The sequence below is a fragment of the Notolepis coatsorum genome (genome assembly GCF_963971535.1).
Source record: "Notolepis coatsorum genome assembly, chromosome: 6".
Taxonomy (NCBI): Eukaryota; Metazoa; Chordata; class Actinopteri; order Aulopiformes; family Paralepididae; genus Notolepis; species Notolepis coatsorum.
The window spans coordinates 29,411,163-29,428,219 of NC_140170.1; the positions used below are offsets into that span (position 1 = coordinate 29,411,163).

At 43.0% G+C, this 17,057-nt stretch overlaps 1 protein-coding gene across 1 annotated transcript in view; it reads left to right on the forward strand.

The window, feature by feature from the left end:
- LOC311229956 (guanine nucleotide-binding protein G(o) subunit alpha-like) overlaps nucleotides 1-16,491 on the forward strand; it is a 44,845-nt gene extending 28,354 nt beyond the window's left edge. Inside the window, exons 3-5 of the mRNA XM_084316051.1 lie at nucleotides 1-91; nucleotides 11,048-11,201; nucleotides 14,190-16,491. The exon at nucleotides 1-91 is cut by the window's left edge and continues 39 nt beyond it. Coding sequence (XP_084172177.1) covers nucleotides 1-91; nucleotides 11,048-11,201; nucleotides 14,190-14,377 — 433 coding nt within the window. The 3' untranslated portion in view covers nucleotides 14,378-16,491. The remainder of the gene's footprint in view (nucleotides 92-11,047; nucleotides 11,202-14,189) is intronic.
- The last annotated feature ends 566 nt before the right edge of the window (nucleotides 16,492-17,057 follow it).

Consider the following 17,057-nt stretch of genomic DNA (forward strand, 5'->3'; position numbering starts at 1 on the left):
ATGGATTCACTGTTTTGAAGATGTGACGGCCATCATCTTCTGTGTGGCGCTGAGTGGCTACGACCAGGTGCTGCATGAGGACGAGACAACGGTAACACACACACACACACACACACACACACTCACACACACACACACACACACACACACACACACACACACACACACACACACACGCACACACACACACACACACACACTCACAGACACACACACAAACACACACACACCAGTGTTAATTTTGTCAGCTATTTTGTATTTTAGTTTTAGTATTAGTCATTGTGTCAAATGCTCTTTTTCGTTTTCATCATATTTAGTCACCTTTATCTATTTTCTGTTTAGTTTGTTTATGTTTTAGTCAACTACAGGTCTGAGCATTTTAGTCTCGATTTAGTCTTTTTAGTTTAGTCTCGCCACTCAGTTAAAGGCTCATAAGTTGGCGTGAACAAAAACAAGCTAACGTTAGTGCTAGCTGGTTAGACTAAAAGTATTGCTTAACCTCTTAATACTATAGCTATGGACACAATACTATGCCCATTTGACAGTCACTATCTTTCGTCCAACATGTACTTTAAAAAAATCTTTTCACGTATATGTTTGCGTTGAATATTGTATAGTTTCAGAGTGATCCTGGCTAATTCCTGGAAGCTGCGTTATTGAGCGATATGTGCATTTTGCTAAATGCGTTTGCGTTGCTCGCCTGGACACACTACTGTTTCCAAATCAAAGGTATATACTAGGTATTATGTTTCATCATGAATGCATCGTTTTTTGATGCTCTGATCGCCAGCAACGGCATTCGTTTTGAATACTACATACGTTGATCGGCTGGATCGATATGAAATCATTGTAGGATCAAGGTGGAATTGATGTCAGATAGTCCTTACCTTTGATCGGGGTTATTCCCAATTGTCTGATCGTGATTTCCAGTATTGATGTCGATGGGGTCCCTGACATGAAGTGGCACAAGATATGCGTCAAGTGTGCTGAACGAGTTTCAGCTTGGATGAAGCGATTTACTTGGCTTGGTCTAAATTCTCCGCCCGGACGACATTAGATGTGACGCACAGTGTGAAATAAGGTTTCAAAGGGTGGGAGATACTGCCACCTAGCAGGATTCGGCCGGTATTGCACTCTCGGGGTCTCAGAATGAGTTCCAATGGTAACACAGAGGTCCGTGAGACTGTAATGAATAAAAAAATCTAATAAAAGAAAAAACGATGAAAACGATCGAAAACCCGACTATACTCTGGTTTTGGCGCTCAACCGCTGGCGAGAAAACCAGAGTATAGTCGTGGTTGGCCGTGAATGAGTTAAGCATCACCCCCAAAACGGGGCCATTTTAGTTTTTGACGACTGCATACTTTTTTTGCAAAGCAGAGCCTGGTCTCTTTTGAAAGATACCATTATGAAGTTGCTAAAGCAAAAAATAAGAATCACTTTGAGTGCTAATGAAACTGAGCAACAGAGGTTTGAACACGCTGAAGTAAAAGTTGTGTACTCACATTTCTGTTTAGTGGTTGCCAGATTCCTCTTTTTAAGTTCCAGCATAGAGGGATGAGCTGGAAAACACTGTGGTTCCATAGCCTGGAGTCTTATGTAGTACAGGTCCAAATTGTATACTGCATTGTTTGCATTAATAAGAAGTGTTGTGTGTTTATTACAGCCCCATGACGTAACCCCAAATATATTTTGTATATGATATAAATGATTAATAGTTATTATTCTTTAGTATGGGTTCAGTATCGGCAGAAGCTCAGGTATCTATGGGCAGTGAGCGGAGTGGATCGGTCCAGTACTGTTTGTGATACAAAAAGAGTCCAGAAAAGAGAGTATATACATTTGACGTAGAAACTGTACATTGGAGGAGGTTGGGTAGGTGGGGTGGGGTTGGGTGGGTGGGGGGGGGGGGGGGGGGTTGGGTAGGAGGGGTGGGTGGGGGACACTGTACAACTGTACAAGCAAAACTGTACATTGGAATATTGACAAAACCATATTTGGTAATTTACTGTACATTGGAGGAGGTTGTGTTAGGACATTTACAGGGGCCAGTTTCGAATTGCAGTCTCCCGTAGGTGTTCTTTGAGAGTGGTTTTGAAAGTGGGTAGTGATTCACATTCCTTTACAGCTTTGGGTAGGGTGTTCCACATTGATGTGGCATAATTGCGAAACGTATTTAGTCCCTTGTTTTGAGCCGAATCTGGGTTTAACATGATTTGTGGAGCTCCCTCTGGTGTTGTGATTGTGGTATTCACTGACCTTTGGGAAGTATTTTGACATGTACATGGGTTATATAGGCAAGCTATAACACTGAAGAAGGAATACATAATTCCGAAACATGTTTGTTTCAGGCTGCCATTAAATTTTGAACCTGAGAGTGCTGGTCTGGCTTCACTGCTTCTTTTATATAATACTTAATGGGATTTCAGCACCCAGTGTCGTATCTTGAGAGCGCGGTCTAACTTGACACATGTACATGGGTACCTTGGTCGTGTAGTGTATCTTGTAGACCAGGCCCATTGCAAGTTGCTGTACTCTGTCGTCTACTCTAAGCCACCCTAGGTTGTCAAAGTGGGCAGGGGTGAGGTGGGTTCTAGGAGTAAGGTCAAGCAGTAGTCTGACCAGTTTGTTTTGAGATGTCTGTAATTTTGTTTTTAGCGCCTTTGAGGTGCTTTGGTACCATAAGGTGCAAGTATAGTCGTAGTACCCTTGAATGAGTGCTCCTGCCAGAGTCTTCAGGGTATTCTTGTTTACCAGAGAGGAGATCCGGTACAAGAATCGAGTTCGTTGGTTGACTTTTTTTATTACATTGGATGCCATTTTGTCACAGGAAAGATTAGCCTCTAGGATGGAACCCAGGTAGGTAATTTCATCTTTCCTTGTGACAATATTGTCACCCACTGTAACTGAGAAGCCGTCGGTCTTGCTGAGTTTGTTATTTGAACCGAAGAGAATGGAGCCATATGCAGATTTTGCCTAGTTCCGAGCTGAGGGTTTTTTCAACCTGTAACTTGTTCTTGTCAGAGACCAGCAGGGCTGAGTCGTCCGCAAACAGGAACAAGTTGCAATCACAAGCTGACGACATGTCATTTGCATAAATTAGGAACAGTAGCGGTCCTAGTATGCTTCCTTGTGGAACACCACAGCTCACTGAGAGGGGGGGGGGGATAGGGTACCGTTTACCTCCACCATCTGTTCTCTCCCCTCCAGGTAGGATTGCATCCAGCTCACTGATAGACTATCAAAACCAATTGCTTTTAGCTTGTCAATCAGAATGGTGACAGTGTCGAAGGCCTTTTGTAGGTCCAGCATGACCATGCCGCAGTATTTGCCCGCGTCCATCTCTTGTTTGATGTGGTCGTTTAAATAGAGAAGGCATGTGTCAGTGGAGTGGGATGTTCTGAAGCCAGATTGGAATTCATAGATTAGATTTCTTTCCGCAAGGTACTTTTCGACCTGTTCGTATACTATTTTTTCCATGACTTTCGAGATGGAGGTAAGGATAGAAACAGGGCGGTAGTTGCCTGGGTCTAATTTGCTGCCTTTTTTGTGCAGGGGTTACTCTCGCAATTTTTAAGTCCTTGGGGACGTGTCCCTGTTTTATGGAGATGTTTATTATGTGTGTGATGACTGGGGTGATGGCGGCTGCTGAGTCTCTGAGGAATTTGGAGGGGATGTTGTCATGGCCAGTGGCCTTGTTAGGTTGGAGGGCGCTACATTTTTTGAGTACCTCATCTGTAGTTACCATTTCCAGTTTGAAGTCATCTTTGTGGACGCCTAGGTTCTTGTAGTAAGCTACTATGTGTTCTACCCCATAAAGCCCTGAGTGGGAGGGTAGTTTGTTTACCAGTGTTGTGGCTATGTTTTTGAAGAAAGTGTTTAAGTAATTGACTACATCCAGCTTGTCTGTGATGAGCGTGTTGTCCGTCTTTATGTTTATGTTTGAGAACCTGGTTTTAAGTTTTTTACTGCAGCCTAGTTGATTATTGGGTCATTTCCAAAGTTCACATGGTTTGTTTTTGTTTTCCTTAGTTTTGTCATTGATGCATTTTTTTTGTGCAGTTTTGATCATGGAGTTTACATCATTTCTTAGTCTGTTTCTTTCCAGTTTGAATTCAATCACGTGGGCTTGGAGTTCACTGCTCGTGCTTTTGGTAAGCTTTGACTGACTTTTACGAAACTCAGAGCATTTTTTGTCTTTGGTTTTCATAGCGGTCAGAACGTAAGGAGTAAGTACTCTGGTGTTGCATGTCCTCCCCATCTCTCTGTCCTGTCAATAAAAGCACTTAGAAATGCCCAATTTCTTTTTAATAATAAATATATAAAAGAATCACCCTAAAAGTAGGGTCACACTGGATTCACATGATTTATCGCTCTGGTCTCTAACCTGGACAAACCCTGTCTCTGTATGGCTCTGGTCTCTAACCTGGACAAACCCTGTGTCTCTATGGCTCTGGTCTCTAACCTGGACAAACCCTGTCTCTATGGCTCTGGTCTCTAACCTGGACAAACCCTGTCTCTCTATGGCTCTGGTCTCTAACCTGGACAAACCCTGTCTCTCTATGGCTCTGGTCTCTAACCTGGACAAACCCTGTCTCTATGGCTCTGGTCTCTAACCTGGACAAACCCTGTCTCTATATGGCTCTGGTCTCTGACCTGGACAAACCCTGTCTCTATGGCTCTGGTCTCTAACCTGGACAAACCCTGTGTCTCTATGGCTCTGGTCTCTAACCTGGACAAACCCTGTGTCTCTATGGCTCTGGTCTCTAACCTGGACAAACCCTGTGTCTCTATGGCTCTGGTCTCTAACCTGGACAAACCCTGTCTCTATATGGCTCTGGTCTCTGACCTGGACAAACCCTGTCTCTATATGGCTCTGGTCTCTGACCTGGACAAACCCTGTGTCTCTATGGCTCTGGTCTCTAACCTGGACAAACCCTGTCTCTATATGGCTCTGGTCTCTGACCTGGACAAACCCTGTCTCTATATGGCTCTGGTCTCTGACCTGGACAAACCCTGTCTCTATATGGCTCTGGTCTCTAACCTGGACAAACCCTGTCTCTATATGGCTCTGGTCTCTGACCTGGACAAACCCTGTCTCTATATGGCTCTGGTCTCTGACCTGGACAAACCCTGTCTCTATATGGCTCTGGTCTCTGACCTGGACAAACCCTGTCTCTATATGGCTCTGGTCTCTAACCTGGACAAACCCTGTCTCTATATGGCTCTGGTCTCTGACCTGGACAAACCCTGTGTCTATATGGCTCTGGTCTCTAACCTGGACAAACCCTGTCTCTATGGCTCTGGTCTCTAACCTGGACAAACCCTGTCTCTATGGCTCTGGTCTCTAACCTGGACAAACCCTGTCTCTCTATGGCTCTGGTCTCTGACCTGGACAAACCCTGTCTCTATATGGCTCTGGTCTCTAACCTGGACAAACCCTGTCTCTATATGGCTCTGGTCTCTGACCTGGACAAACCCTGTCTCTATATGGCTCTGGTCTCTAACCTGGACAAACCCTGAATTTCCCCCTTAACCCTTTCACTGCCACGCGACAGCCGGTTAACCCTTTCACTGTGACAATACAGAAGGTTAGCCCTTTACTATCACACAACCGACGGCGATGCTCCATCATTAGCATCATTAGCTCCGCAAATGCTAATGATGGAGCATTGCCGTCGGTTGTGTGATAGTAAAGGGCTAACCTTCTGTCGTGTGGCAGTGAAAGGGTTAAATGTCCCATATGTTTATTTATTTATTCAGAAGAAACTGGTCTAAATCTAAAAATGTTCAGTTCAGTTCTAATAGGGCAACGCACGTGCACACACACACACACACACACACACACACACACACACACACACACACAGTGTCCTTATGTAACTGCTTTGGTTTCAAACTGTGGTTTCAGTCTGTCTGCATTCAAAACTTTACTCTTTCAGCGGGTGTGTGGGTGATGGTGGTTGTGTGTGTGTGTGGGTGGTTGATTGTGTGTGTGGGTGGGTGTGTGTGTGGGTGATGGTGGTTGTGTGTGTGTGTGTGTGTGGGTGGGTGGTTGATCGTGTGTGTGTGTGTGAGTGTGAGAAGGGGGTTGTATTTCTTCTTGCGTTCTCTTCCGTTCCTGCTCTAAGCTCCGCCTCCATCATCTATGGCTCCTCCTCCTCCTCCTGTCGCTCTCGGCATCGACTTTCCTCTTTAACCAATCAGCACTCAGATCTACTACAGAAGGCCTGCCCAGAGAAAGGTATGAACCCGTCCAATAGGTCAATAATAGTGAATGTACATTATGTAGACAAGAGTTGAAAGCAGTACCTCTAGTGTGTGTGTTGTCTTGCTATCTGTCTGAGAGAGAGAGAGAAGAGAGAGAGAGAGAGAGAGAGAGAGAGAGAGAGAGAGAGAGAGAGAGAGAGAGAGAGAGAGAGAGAGAGAGAACATGTTAGTGGGAGTGGGACACAAGAAGAAAGAAAGAAATTGTAAAGGCATGTACTAGCTAGCGGACCAAAAAAAACACACATCTCCATGTAGAGAGAGAGAGAGAGACTGCTTTCAACTTGATATTAACAAACAGTTAATATCTCAATCAACCTTGAAAATGTAGCTTGTATTTATTTACCTATGACGCTAATGTTGCTACATAAATGTAGTGGAATTGTATGATGGTCAGCAATGTAATACAATGTTTGTAATGTTTCAAGTGATGAAATGACATGAAGACATTATTCCAGTTATAATTTGAGTAAAAGTGCCCACTGCCCCTGTGGTCCCGTAGAGCTGTGGTGTTCTATACGTCTTGAAGAAACGTCAGCCAAGGAGACATTTATTTTCTTTTACAAAAGATCGGAAACTGGACCTCAGACACTGACGTAGAGATGCTTCTTCACAGTGCTCTGCTAAACACCTATCTGCTCTACTAAACACATAGCTGCTCTACTAAACACATAGCTGCTCTACTAAACACCTAGCTGCTCTACTAAACACATAGCTGCTCTACTAAACACATAGCTGCTCTGCTAAACACATAGCTGCTCTACTAAACACCTAGCTGCTCTACTAAACACATAGCTGCTCTACTAAACACATAGCTGCTCTACTAAACACCTAGCTGCTCTACTAAACACATAGCTGCTCTACTAAACACATAGCTGCTCTGCTAAACACATAGCTGCTCTACTAAACACATAGCTGCTCTACTAAACACATAGCTGCTCTACTAAACACATAGCTGCTCTGCTAAATACATAGCTGCTCTACTAAACACATAGCTGCTCTACTAAACACCTATCTGCTCTACTAAACACATAGCTGCTCTACTAAACACATAGCTGCTCTACTAAACACATAGCTGCTCTACTAAACACCTAGCTGCTCTACAAAACACCTAGCTGCTCTACTAAACACCTAGCTGCTCTACTAAACACATAGCTGCTCTACTAAACACATAGCTGCTCTACTAAACACATAGCTGCTCTACTAAACACATAGCTGCTCTACTAAACACATAGCTGCTCTGCTAAACACATAGCTGCTCTACTAAACACATAGCTGCTCTACTAAACACATAGCTGCTCTGCTAAACACATAGCTGCTCTACTAAACACATAGCTGCTCTACTAAACACCTAGCTGCTCTGCTAAACACATAGCTGCTCTACTAAACACATAGCTGCTCTACTAAACACATAGCTGCTCTACTAAACACATAGCTGCTCTACTAAACACATAGCTGCTCTACTAAACACATAGCTGCTCTACTAAACACCTAGCTGCTCTACTAAACACATAGCTGCTCTACTAAACACCTAGCTGCTCTACTAAACACATAGCTGCTCTACTAAACACATAGCTGCTCTACTAAACACATAGCTGCTCTACTAAACACATAGCTGCTCTACTAAACACATAGCTGCTCTACTAAACACATAGCTGCTCTACTAAACACATAGCTGCTCTACTAAACACATAGCTGCTCTACTAAACACCTATCTGCTCTACTAAACACATAGCTGCTCTACTAAACACATAGCTGCTCTACTAAACACATAGCTGCTCTACTAAACACATAGCTGCTCTACTAAACACATAGCTGCTCTACTAAACACATAGCTGCTCTACTAAACACATAGCTGCTCTGCTAAACACATAGCTGCTCTACTAAACACATAGCTGCTCTACTAAACACATAGCTGCTCTACTAAACACATAGCTGCTCTACTAAACACATAGCTGCTCTGCTAAACACATAGCTGCTCTACTAAACACATAGCTGCTCTACTAAACACATAGCTGCTCTACTAAACACCTAAATTAACTATACTTCATAACATGTATTTTTATTTTCTTTTTCTCACACAATATATTGAATGAATGAATGTGTTTATTTATTTCTAACATAAATTAAAAACAAATGAAAAAAATAAAATAAAAAATAATAAAACAATGAAGTAATAAACAGATTAAAAAACAAACAAGCAAAACAGTAATGTTCGAAAAGGAGTAGGATGACTTTGCCTAAACCAGAGAGAGAGATCATTTGTCAATTGAATATGCTACAACATCTGAATCATATATTACCTGCCACAGACATCACAGAAGGGTTAGTTTTGATTAATTTATCAAATGGTCTCTAATGTAAACCATTTGCATTTCCCAGAGAATGTTGGCAACTTTACCTTCATAGGAAACTCCCTGCTTAAAATGGACCTCCAAGTGGTTCTTCAACTTACTCAACCTCATGGCCGTAGCCAGCTATGAGGTCACACAGGTCCGGACCTCGGTAACTATTTATAACTATTATAACTCAATTATAATTTTATTTTTATTTTTTTTATATAGAAATATCACAATATACATGTACAGTCGGGAGTTGAAAATGTCCGGTAATGTCTGATGTTTGGCAAAGGTACTCCCCCCTGCATCGCTACAGCACTACTTGGTCGCTTCTGCACAGGCAGGGGACATCCTTTGCTTTGAACTAACGTTACTTGTTCAAAGCATGCGCACTTGTGACAGTGACAAGCCTGCGCCGTGGGCTGGACTGGTAATCTGGACATTTTCCCGGTGGGCCGACGCGCCTTTGGGCCGTTATAATTGATTTATAAAAAAATAAAAAATAAGTTTGGTCAACGACCGGCCCACTACTAGGCTGGGAGTGACAGAACAGCGTTGCTCTCCGGCTGTGCAGCTGGACCCTTCTCAAATAAGCACGAAAAAGACATCACTCGCCACTTAAAGAAACCAAAAGCGTGAATTTAACAACCTCAAAATGTTCGAAACATGCTTTATATTAACTTAATAAATAAACAAAAACGAAAAATCTACTTATGTCAACGAAAATGTCCAGTAGGACTAAATAACAGATATACATCTCTGTTACACGCCAGCGGCGTATTTTGTATCGCTACCGGGGAACATAGGACCTTTTTTATCGCTACCGGGGAACATAGGACCTTTTTTATCGCTACCGGGGAACATAGGACCTTTTTTATCGCTACCGGGGAACATAGGACCCTTTTTATCGCTACCGGGGAACATAGGACCTTTTTTATCGCTACCGGGGAACATAGGACCCTTTTTATCGCTACCGGGGAACATAGGACCCTTTTTATCGCTACCGGGGAACATAGGACCCTTTTTATCGCTACCGGGGAACATAGGACCTTTTTTATCGCTACCGGGGAACATAGGACCTTTTTTATCGCTACCGGGGAACATAGGACCTTTTTTATCGCTACCGGGGAACATAGGACCTTTTTTATCGCTACCGGGGAACATAGGACCCGGGGAACATAGACATGCTCCCCAATGTGATGATGTCATAAGATTACATTACCCATACTTTGAGAGCTTATAATTAAAAACTAAAATAAATAATAACTCTCCTTGGCTGTAGTTTCACCAAATGTAAATACCAAATAGGTGGTTATTTTTAGGGCAGGCCTATATTGTGGCTGGTATATAGTTCATAGGGTAGCTAGCATGTTTTAGGGTGTAGTATGCTTGGTATATAGTACATAGGGCAGCTAGCATGTTTTAGGATCAACTATAGTTGGTATAATATAATACATAAGGGTAGCTAGCATGTTTTAGGGTGTAGTATGCTTGGTATATACTACATAGGGCAGCTAGCATGTTTTAGGATCAACTATAGTTGGTATAATATAATACATAAGGGTAGCTAGCATGTTTTAGGGTGTAGTATGCTTGGTATATACTACATAGGGCAGCTAGCATGTTTTAGGATCAACTATAGTTGGTATAATATAATACATAAGGGTAGCTAGCATGTTTTAGGGTGTAGTATGGTTGGTATATACTGTAGTACATAGTAACAGCTAGCTAGCTAATACTGCATGGCCTTTACTAACCTGTTCAACAACTGCTGCTTATTAACCTTTCTACAGTGGTGCAGTGGTGATTTTATCTCTGGTTTTAATGACGTCACATGTACACGCGTGCTACCGCGCACGCGCATCAATGTTCCCTCGCGAATAAAGACGATGCCTCCGGGAATGGAATGTAACACATTTCATTCATAGGTTTTGTGTGAATGGTCCAACTGTAGTGTTTGAACACACCTGACGACCTGAGCTATTGTTATGCAAAGTAGCCAGGTGGGTACTTGGTGCAGAGTCGAGTGGAACGCATTATTGACCTGGTGGGACGGTGTGCGACCCCCCCTCCCATGAGCACTGCACCACTGCCTTTCTAGCACTGTTACACACAAACACATAGACACATACACACACACACACACACACCTACCTGCTAAATGTCTTTAATGTTTCTTTTCTGCTTTTGAGTTCCTTTTCTGTAAATGTCTTCTCTTCTAGATGTGTGTGTGTGTGTGTTCCCAGTGACTATCATATACTGCATTCTGCCCACCCCTACTAAGTATACATAATGTTTATATTTCAGTATGTATGTCTGCGTGCCATACACTAGTTTTGATTGTGCAGATGAGTTTATGCATCTGTGTATCTGTTCATATATTTGTGTGCATATGCATGCATGTATATGTGTGTGTAACCCCTGTGTCTGTGCCCCTGCAGAACCGTATGCACGAGTCCCTGAAGCTGTTCGACTCCATCTGTAACAACAAGTGGTTTAAGGACACGTCCATCATCCTCTTCCTCAACAAGAAGGACATCTTTGAAGTGAAGATCACCAAGTCTCCGCTCTCCATCTGCTTCCCCGAGCACACAGGTAACCAGCTGCAGCCCCCCCCCCCCCCCCCCCCCCCGAGCACACAGGTAACCAGCTGCAGCACACAGGTAACCAGCCGCTCTGGTTCTCCTCAACCACTACTATCTTACCGTTCTACAACTTAAAGGTGATATTATAGATAACATAATAATTAAGAGGATGACCAGTAGGGCAGGGCGATATGACGATATTATATAAATATCGGGTACAGTTCATTAACACTTTGAGCGCCACGCCTGGTTTTCCGTTTTACCGGCTGAATGCCACCATCGGCGCCAATGTTAACGTTAATATCGCCTAATCTATGTTTTAAATTATGGCTATGTGTCTAATCTGCCCATCGCATTATCAAAGACTATTTTCCAGTCAGTGCTGTGAAGACAGATTGTTTTTTATCGCGTCGTTTCCGTTTTAGAGCAGTTAGAAAAGCCCCCGTTTTGATATAAAAAACAGCTAATTCTGGAGCATTCTATGAAAATCGTCTTTTAGTGGAATATTCCACAACGTTGATATTCGTCGGCCTTTTTATGAATGGTTTTCAAATAAACGCTAGATGATCAATATTATACGTGCACGCAAGCACATTACGGCCGCGCACGGATAATCGCTCCGTTGATTTCCTCACGGACTTTTACAGTGAAACCGAAAGAAGACATTTCACAAAACAGCTTATAACTTCATCAAACTTACTCTGATTATCCTACCACTGATAACATAGAGTCCTTACCTGACATCAGATGGTATCCAACTGGTATATTCCAATTCCTGATCACCATTCGAAAAAATCGATACGTGTATGGATCCAACGCGATACTGTAGAACTCCATGATCCGCAGGGATCTGAGGTTCCAGAATGAACTGTGGTAACCCCGGCTGCCTCAGTGGACTGGAAAATGTGGAGTACCGGATTTTTTTCCCCATTCATTTTCATTGAGTCCATTCCAAAATCACTTATGTCATCTGGGAGACGACAGGGGGCGCTTTTTTCCACAGTGAAGGGGATTGGGAATTGGCATAACGACTAACATTGGGATGGGAGAAAATCGGAGGAAAAAGGAGGGGGAAAAATATCAATAAAAAAATATATATATTATTCTGTTGGTCTGAATGAATGAATGAATCAAAACTTTATTAACAGATTGCAGAATGGGTACAATACAGTACAGCTCAATACAACAACAGTGGACTGGAGGATGAAGACCAGAAAAAGACTTTCGGCTTTTTTACATAAGGGTCCTCCATTTTCAATTCATCAAAACATTTAGAGACATACAAATATACAGTAGTTTCATAAAAATGCTAAAATGCTATTTATTGATTGATTGATTGATTGATTGAAAACTGTATTAACATATTGCAGAATGGGTACAGTACAGCTCAATACATACAATTGTTAACTCTTTCAGTGCCACGCCTGGTTTTCCGTTTTACCGCTTGAATGCCACCATCGGCGCCAATGTTAACGTTAATATCGCCTAATCTATGTTTTAAATTATGGCTATGTGTCTAATCTGCCCATCGCATTATCAAAGACTATTTTCCAGTCAGTGCTGTGAAGACAGATTGTTTTTTTATCGCGTCGTTTCTGTTTCAGAGCAGTTCGAAAAGCCCCCGTTTTGATATAAAAAACAGCTCATTCTGGAGCATTCTATGAAAATCGTCTTTTAGTGGAATATTCCACAACGTTGATATTCGTCTGCCTTTTTATGAATCGTTTTCAAATAAACGCTAGATGATCAATATTATACGTGCACGCAAGCACATTACGGCCGCGCACGGATAATCGCTCCGTTGATTTCGTCACGGAGTTTTACAGTGAAACCGAAAGAAGACATTTCACAAAACAGCTTATAACTTCATCAAACTTACTCTGATTATCCTACCACTGATAACATAGAGTCCTTACCTGACATCAGATGGTATCCAACTGGTATATTCCAATTCCTGATCACCATTCGAAAAAATCGATACGTGTATGGATCCAACGCGACACAGTGGATCTCCATGATCCGCGGGGATCTGAGGCTCCAGAATGAACTCTAGTAACCCCGGCTGGATCAGTGAACTGGAAAATGTGGAGTACCGGATTTTTTTCCCCATTCATTTTCATTGAGTCCATTCCAAAATCACTTATGTCATCTGGGAGACGACAGGGGGCGCTTTTTTCCACAGTGATCACCGGCGCAGCTCGGCAATACTCGGGTAGGCTCGGGTGATGCAATAATTTTTCAGATAAAAAAAAAAAAAAAAAAAATCAGAGAAATCTCGTGAGTGGCTAGCAACCACCTATAAAAAAACACGAGAACTCTCGTGAGTGGCACTGAAAGAGTTAAGGGGATGCAGACCAGATAAAGACTTTCATCTTGTTTACATCAGGGTCCCCCATTTTCAATTCATCATATTTCATATCTAAATCATATAATATCTCATTGCTAAATATATTCAATATATAATCTAATAATCCAATAATCTAAATCTAATATATAATATAAAAATGCTAAATGCATGAGTCTTTTGTATTTAATGTTAGCTTGCAAACTCAAATACTGTCTTAGTAAGCCTCACAATGAATTGTTTGGGGGGAAAAAGAAAAACATTGTGATGTGTATCGTGTATCGCCGAAAGGTCAGAAAATATCGTGATATCATATTTAGGCCATATCGCCCAGCCCTAATGACCAGCGTGATCGGTTGGTTCATTCAAGTCTCTGCACCAGTTGACTCATCTCAGAGTTGAGCTCGTGGGTTTTAATAGCTTTTTATCTAAGTGAATTCGGGGGGGATTATTAACTAAGTCTCTCTCTGTCTTTGTCTCTCTGTCTTTGTCTCTCTGTCTTTCTCTCTCTCTCTCTCTCTCTCTCTCTCTCTCCCTCTCTCCCTCTCTCCTCTCTCTCTCTATCTCTCTCTCTCTCTCTCTCTCTCTCTCTCTCTCTCTCTCTCTATCTCTCTCTCTCTCTCTCTCTCTCTCCCTCTCTCTCTCTCTCTCCAGGTCCAGCCACCTATCTAGAGGGGGTAGAGTACATCAAGTCTCAGTATGAGAGTAAGAACAAGTCTCTCCATAAGGAGGTCTACAGTCATGTGACCTGCGCCACCGACACCAACAACATCGTGTTCGTGTTCGACGCCGTGACCGACGTCATCATCGCCAACAACCTCCGCCTGTGTGGCTTGTACTGAGGGCGGCGGCGTGCGGCGGCCAATGAGCTTCAGGGGGTGTGGCGTGTACCCATGATGTGGTTATCAAATAGCCAATCGTTTGCTTTCAGCTGATGATGTCACAAGCTCCCATTTGCACTTGCCATTTTTGAAGCAGTCATTTTGTGTCGATCCTTGTAAGGATTGGTTTAATTCCACTGGGGGGGGGGGGGTCTCTGCTAAACACAACCCATACACTCAGAGGGTGTGGCCTGTACTGATGATGTCATTGGGCAGTAGCCAATAACCTCACAATGTTCTACTGCATGTACTGAGTGTGTTCACATCACTTCCTCTATGGCTCACATGGTCAAACGGTAGCCAATGAGCTCATCACATAGTATCACATGGTAGCCAATGAGCTCATCACACAGTATCACACGGTAGCCAATGAGCTCATCACACAGTATCACATGGTAGCCAATGAGCTCATCACACAGTATCACATGGTAGCCAATGAGCTCATCACACAGTATCACACGGTAGCCAATGAGCTCATCACACAGTATCACATGGTAGCCAATGAGCTCATCACACAGTATCACATGGTAGCCAATGAGCTCATCACACAGTATCACATGGTAGCCAATGAGCTCATCACACAGTATCCGTTAACATTGAGGGGTGTGGCTTGTAATTATGATGTCATCACATTAGCCAATAACCTCAGGTGTGTGGCCTGTGCTGATTATGTTATAATATGACAACCCTGTGATTTTATTGCCTTCCTCTAGTGAGAAAAAGCGCCTCCCTTCACCAAACACTTAACTGATTGATTAATTGATATATTGATACGCTTTCACTTCATTCTGTCACCCTCTTCCCAACCATCATCCACCATACACTGTCCAAGTTGTGCCATTAGCTTGTTAGCTTGTTAGCTCTCAATAGCCTTCTATGCCAAATAAACACCGTGTGTTGCTAATGCTGTTATCTATTATCTTCCTAGCTGTCACAGCCTCACATACCAAAGCAGACATGTGTTTCAGGCCATGCTTCTAAAGACACGTCTACTGAGAGCCCGCTGCTTTCAACATCCTCTTGTTGCCACTCGCACTTAGCTGCACTGCCCCTAGTGGCGGTTCAGGCCACTGCAACCTGTCAGCTGTCATCTCTCACGTGGCGCTCTGAGTGTCGTCCTCTAGCGCTGTCTTCTCTCACGTCATCAACGATTTGACGCAATATTTCCTTCAACTCGAATGGGAATTAAAATCGATGTAAATGACACAGAGGTATAATGAAACAAGTGAATTTGCAATAGCTGCAACCGCATACCTATGTGTACATGCATTCACACACTCACACACACACACACACACACACACACACACACACACACACACACACACACACACACACAAGGGGGCCTGGCTATGTATGTCTCCGTTGCCATGTTTTACGTGAATCCGAAAAGGTATTTTTGTTATAAGCCACACCCACTGCCACTCCTCCTTTTTGGCCACTAGTCATGAACAGTCAACCAGCTGTCCTTTGGCTGAGGGCCAAGTCTGTCGATCCGTGAAGTGATGCACCTTTCCTACCACGGGCCACTCTGTTGCAGAGTTCCAGAAGAACTGTGGCCGCTAGCGGGTGATACCTGGAGCCCGTCTACACCTGACGCTCAATTCAAAACATTGTCCAGGTGTCACAGCCTGAATGGACCTGATTTTAAGACATATTCATTACTACTGTAGCTTGACAAGCTTTTTTATGTTGTTGTTTCATTTCTTATTTGAACTGAAAGTTTACATCATGTTGAGTAAAACTAACAACATGTTGCTATGTCTTCATTCCCTTCAGAAACTGAAGGACGACCACAGCTAGAAAGATTCAGGAACTCTGCGGCAGCCATCTTAGGGGTGTACCAATGGCAGCCATCTTAGGTGTACCAATGGCAGCCATCTTAGGTGTACCAATGGCAGCCATGGTCACCTAGGAGGCTGAGCGGAGGAGAGGACATGGATGTCACGTCCTGTGAGGGGTTAAAGGTCCATTTTGCCTCGCAGCATGTGTTCCTGTCCCCGGCTCTCATTGGTTGACTCAGATTGTAGACATGTTGCCACCATAGGTCTATTTCAGCTTTATTGGTAATAATTATGGAAGTTAAACAATGCATTGGAATGCAGTTTTAAAAATAAATAAATTCACACACTTAAGTTGTCATGTTCACTTTGGATAGTCCCATGGACAGAGAGAACCATGGATTCTGATGTTACCATGGGACAACCCTTAACAACCCTTAACTCTTTCAGTGCCACTCACGAGATTTCTCGTGTTTTTTTATAGGTGGTTGCTAGCCACTCACGAGATTTCTCGATTTTTTTTTTTTTTTTTTTTTTTGCGATCTGAAAAATTATTGCATCACCCGAGCCTACCCGAGTATAGCTGAGGGGCGCCGACGATCACTGTGGAAAAAAGCGCCCCCTGTCGTCTCCCAGATGACATAAGTGATTTTGGAATGGACTCAATGAAAATGAATGGGGGAAAAAATCCGGTACTCCACATTTTCCAGTTCACTGATCCAGCCGGGGTTACTAGAGTTCATTCTGGAGCCTCAGATCCCCGCGGATCATGGAGATCCACTGTGTCGCGTTGGATCCATACACGTATCGATTTTTTCGAATGGTGATCAGGAATTGGAATATACCAGTTGGATACCATC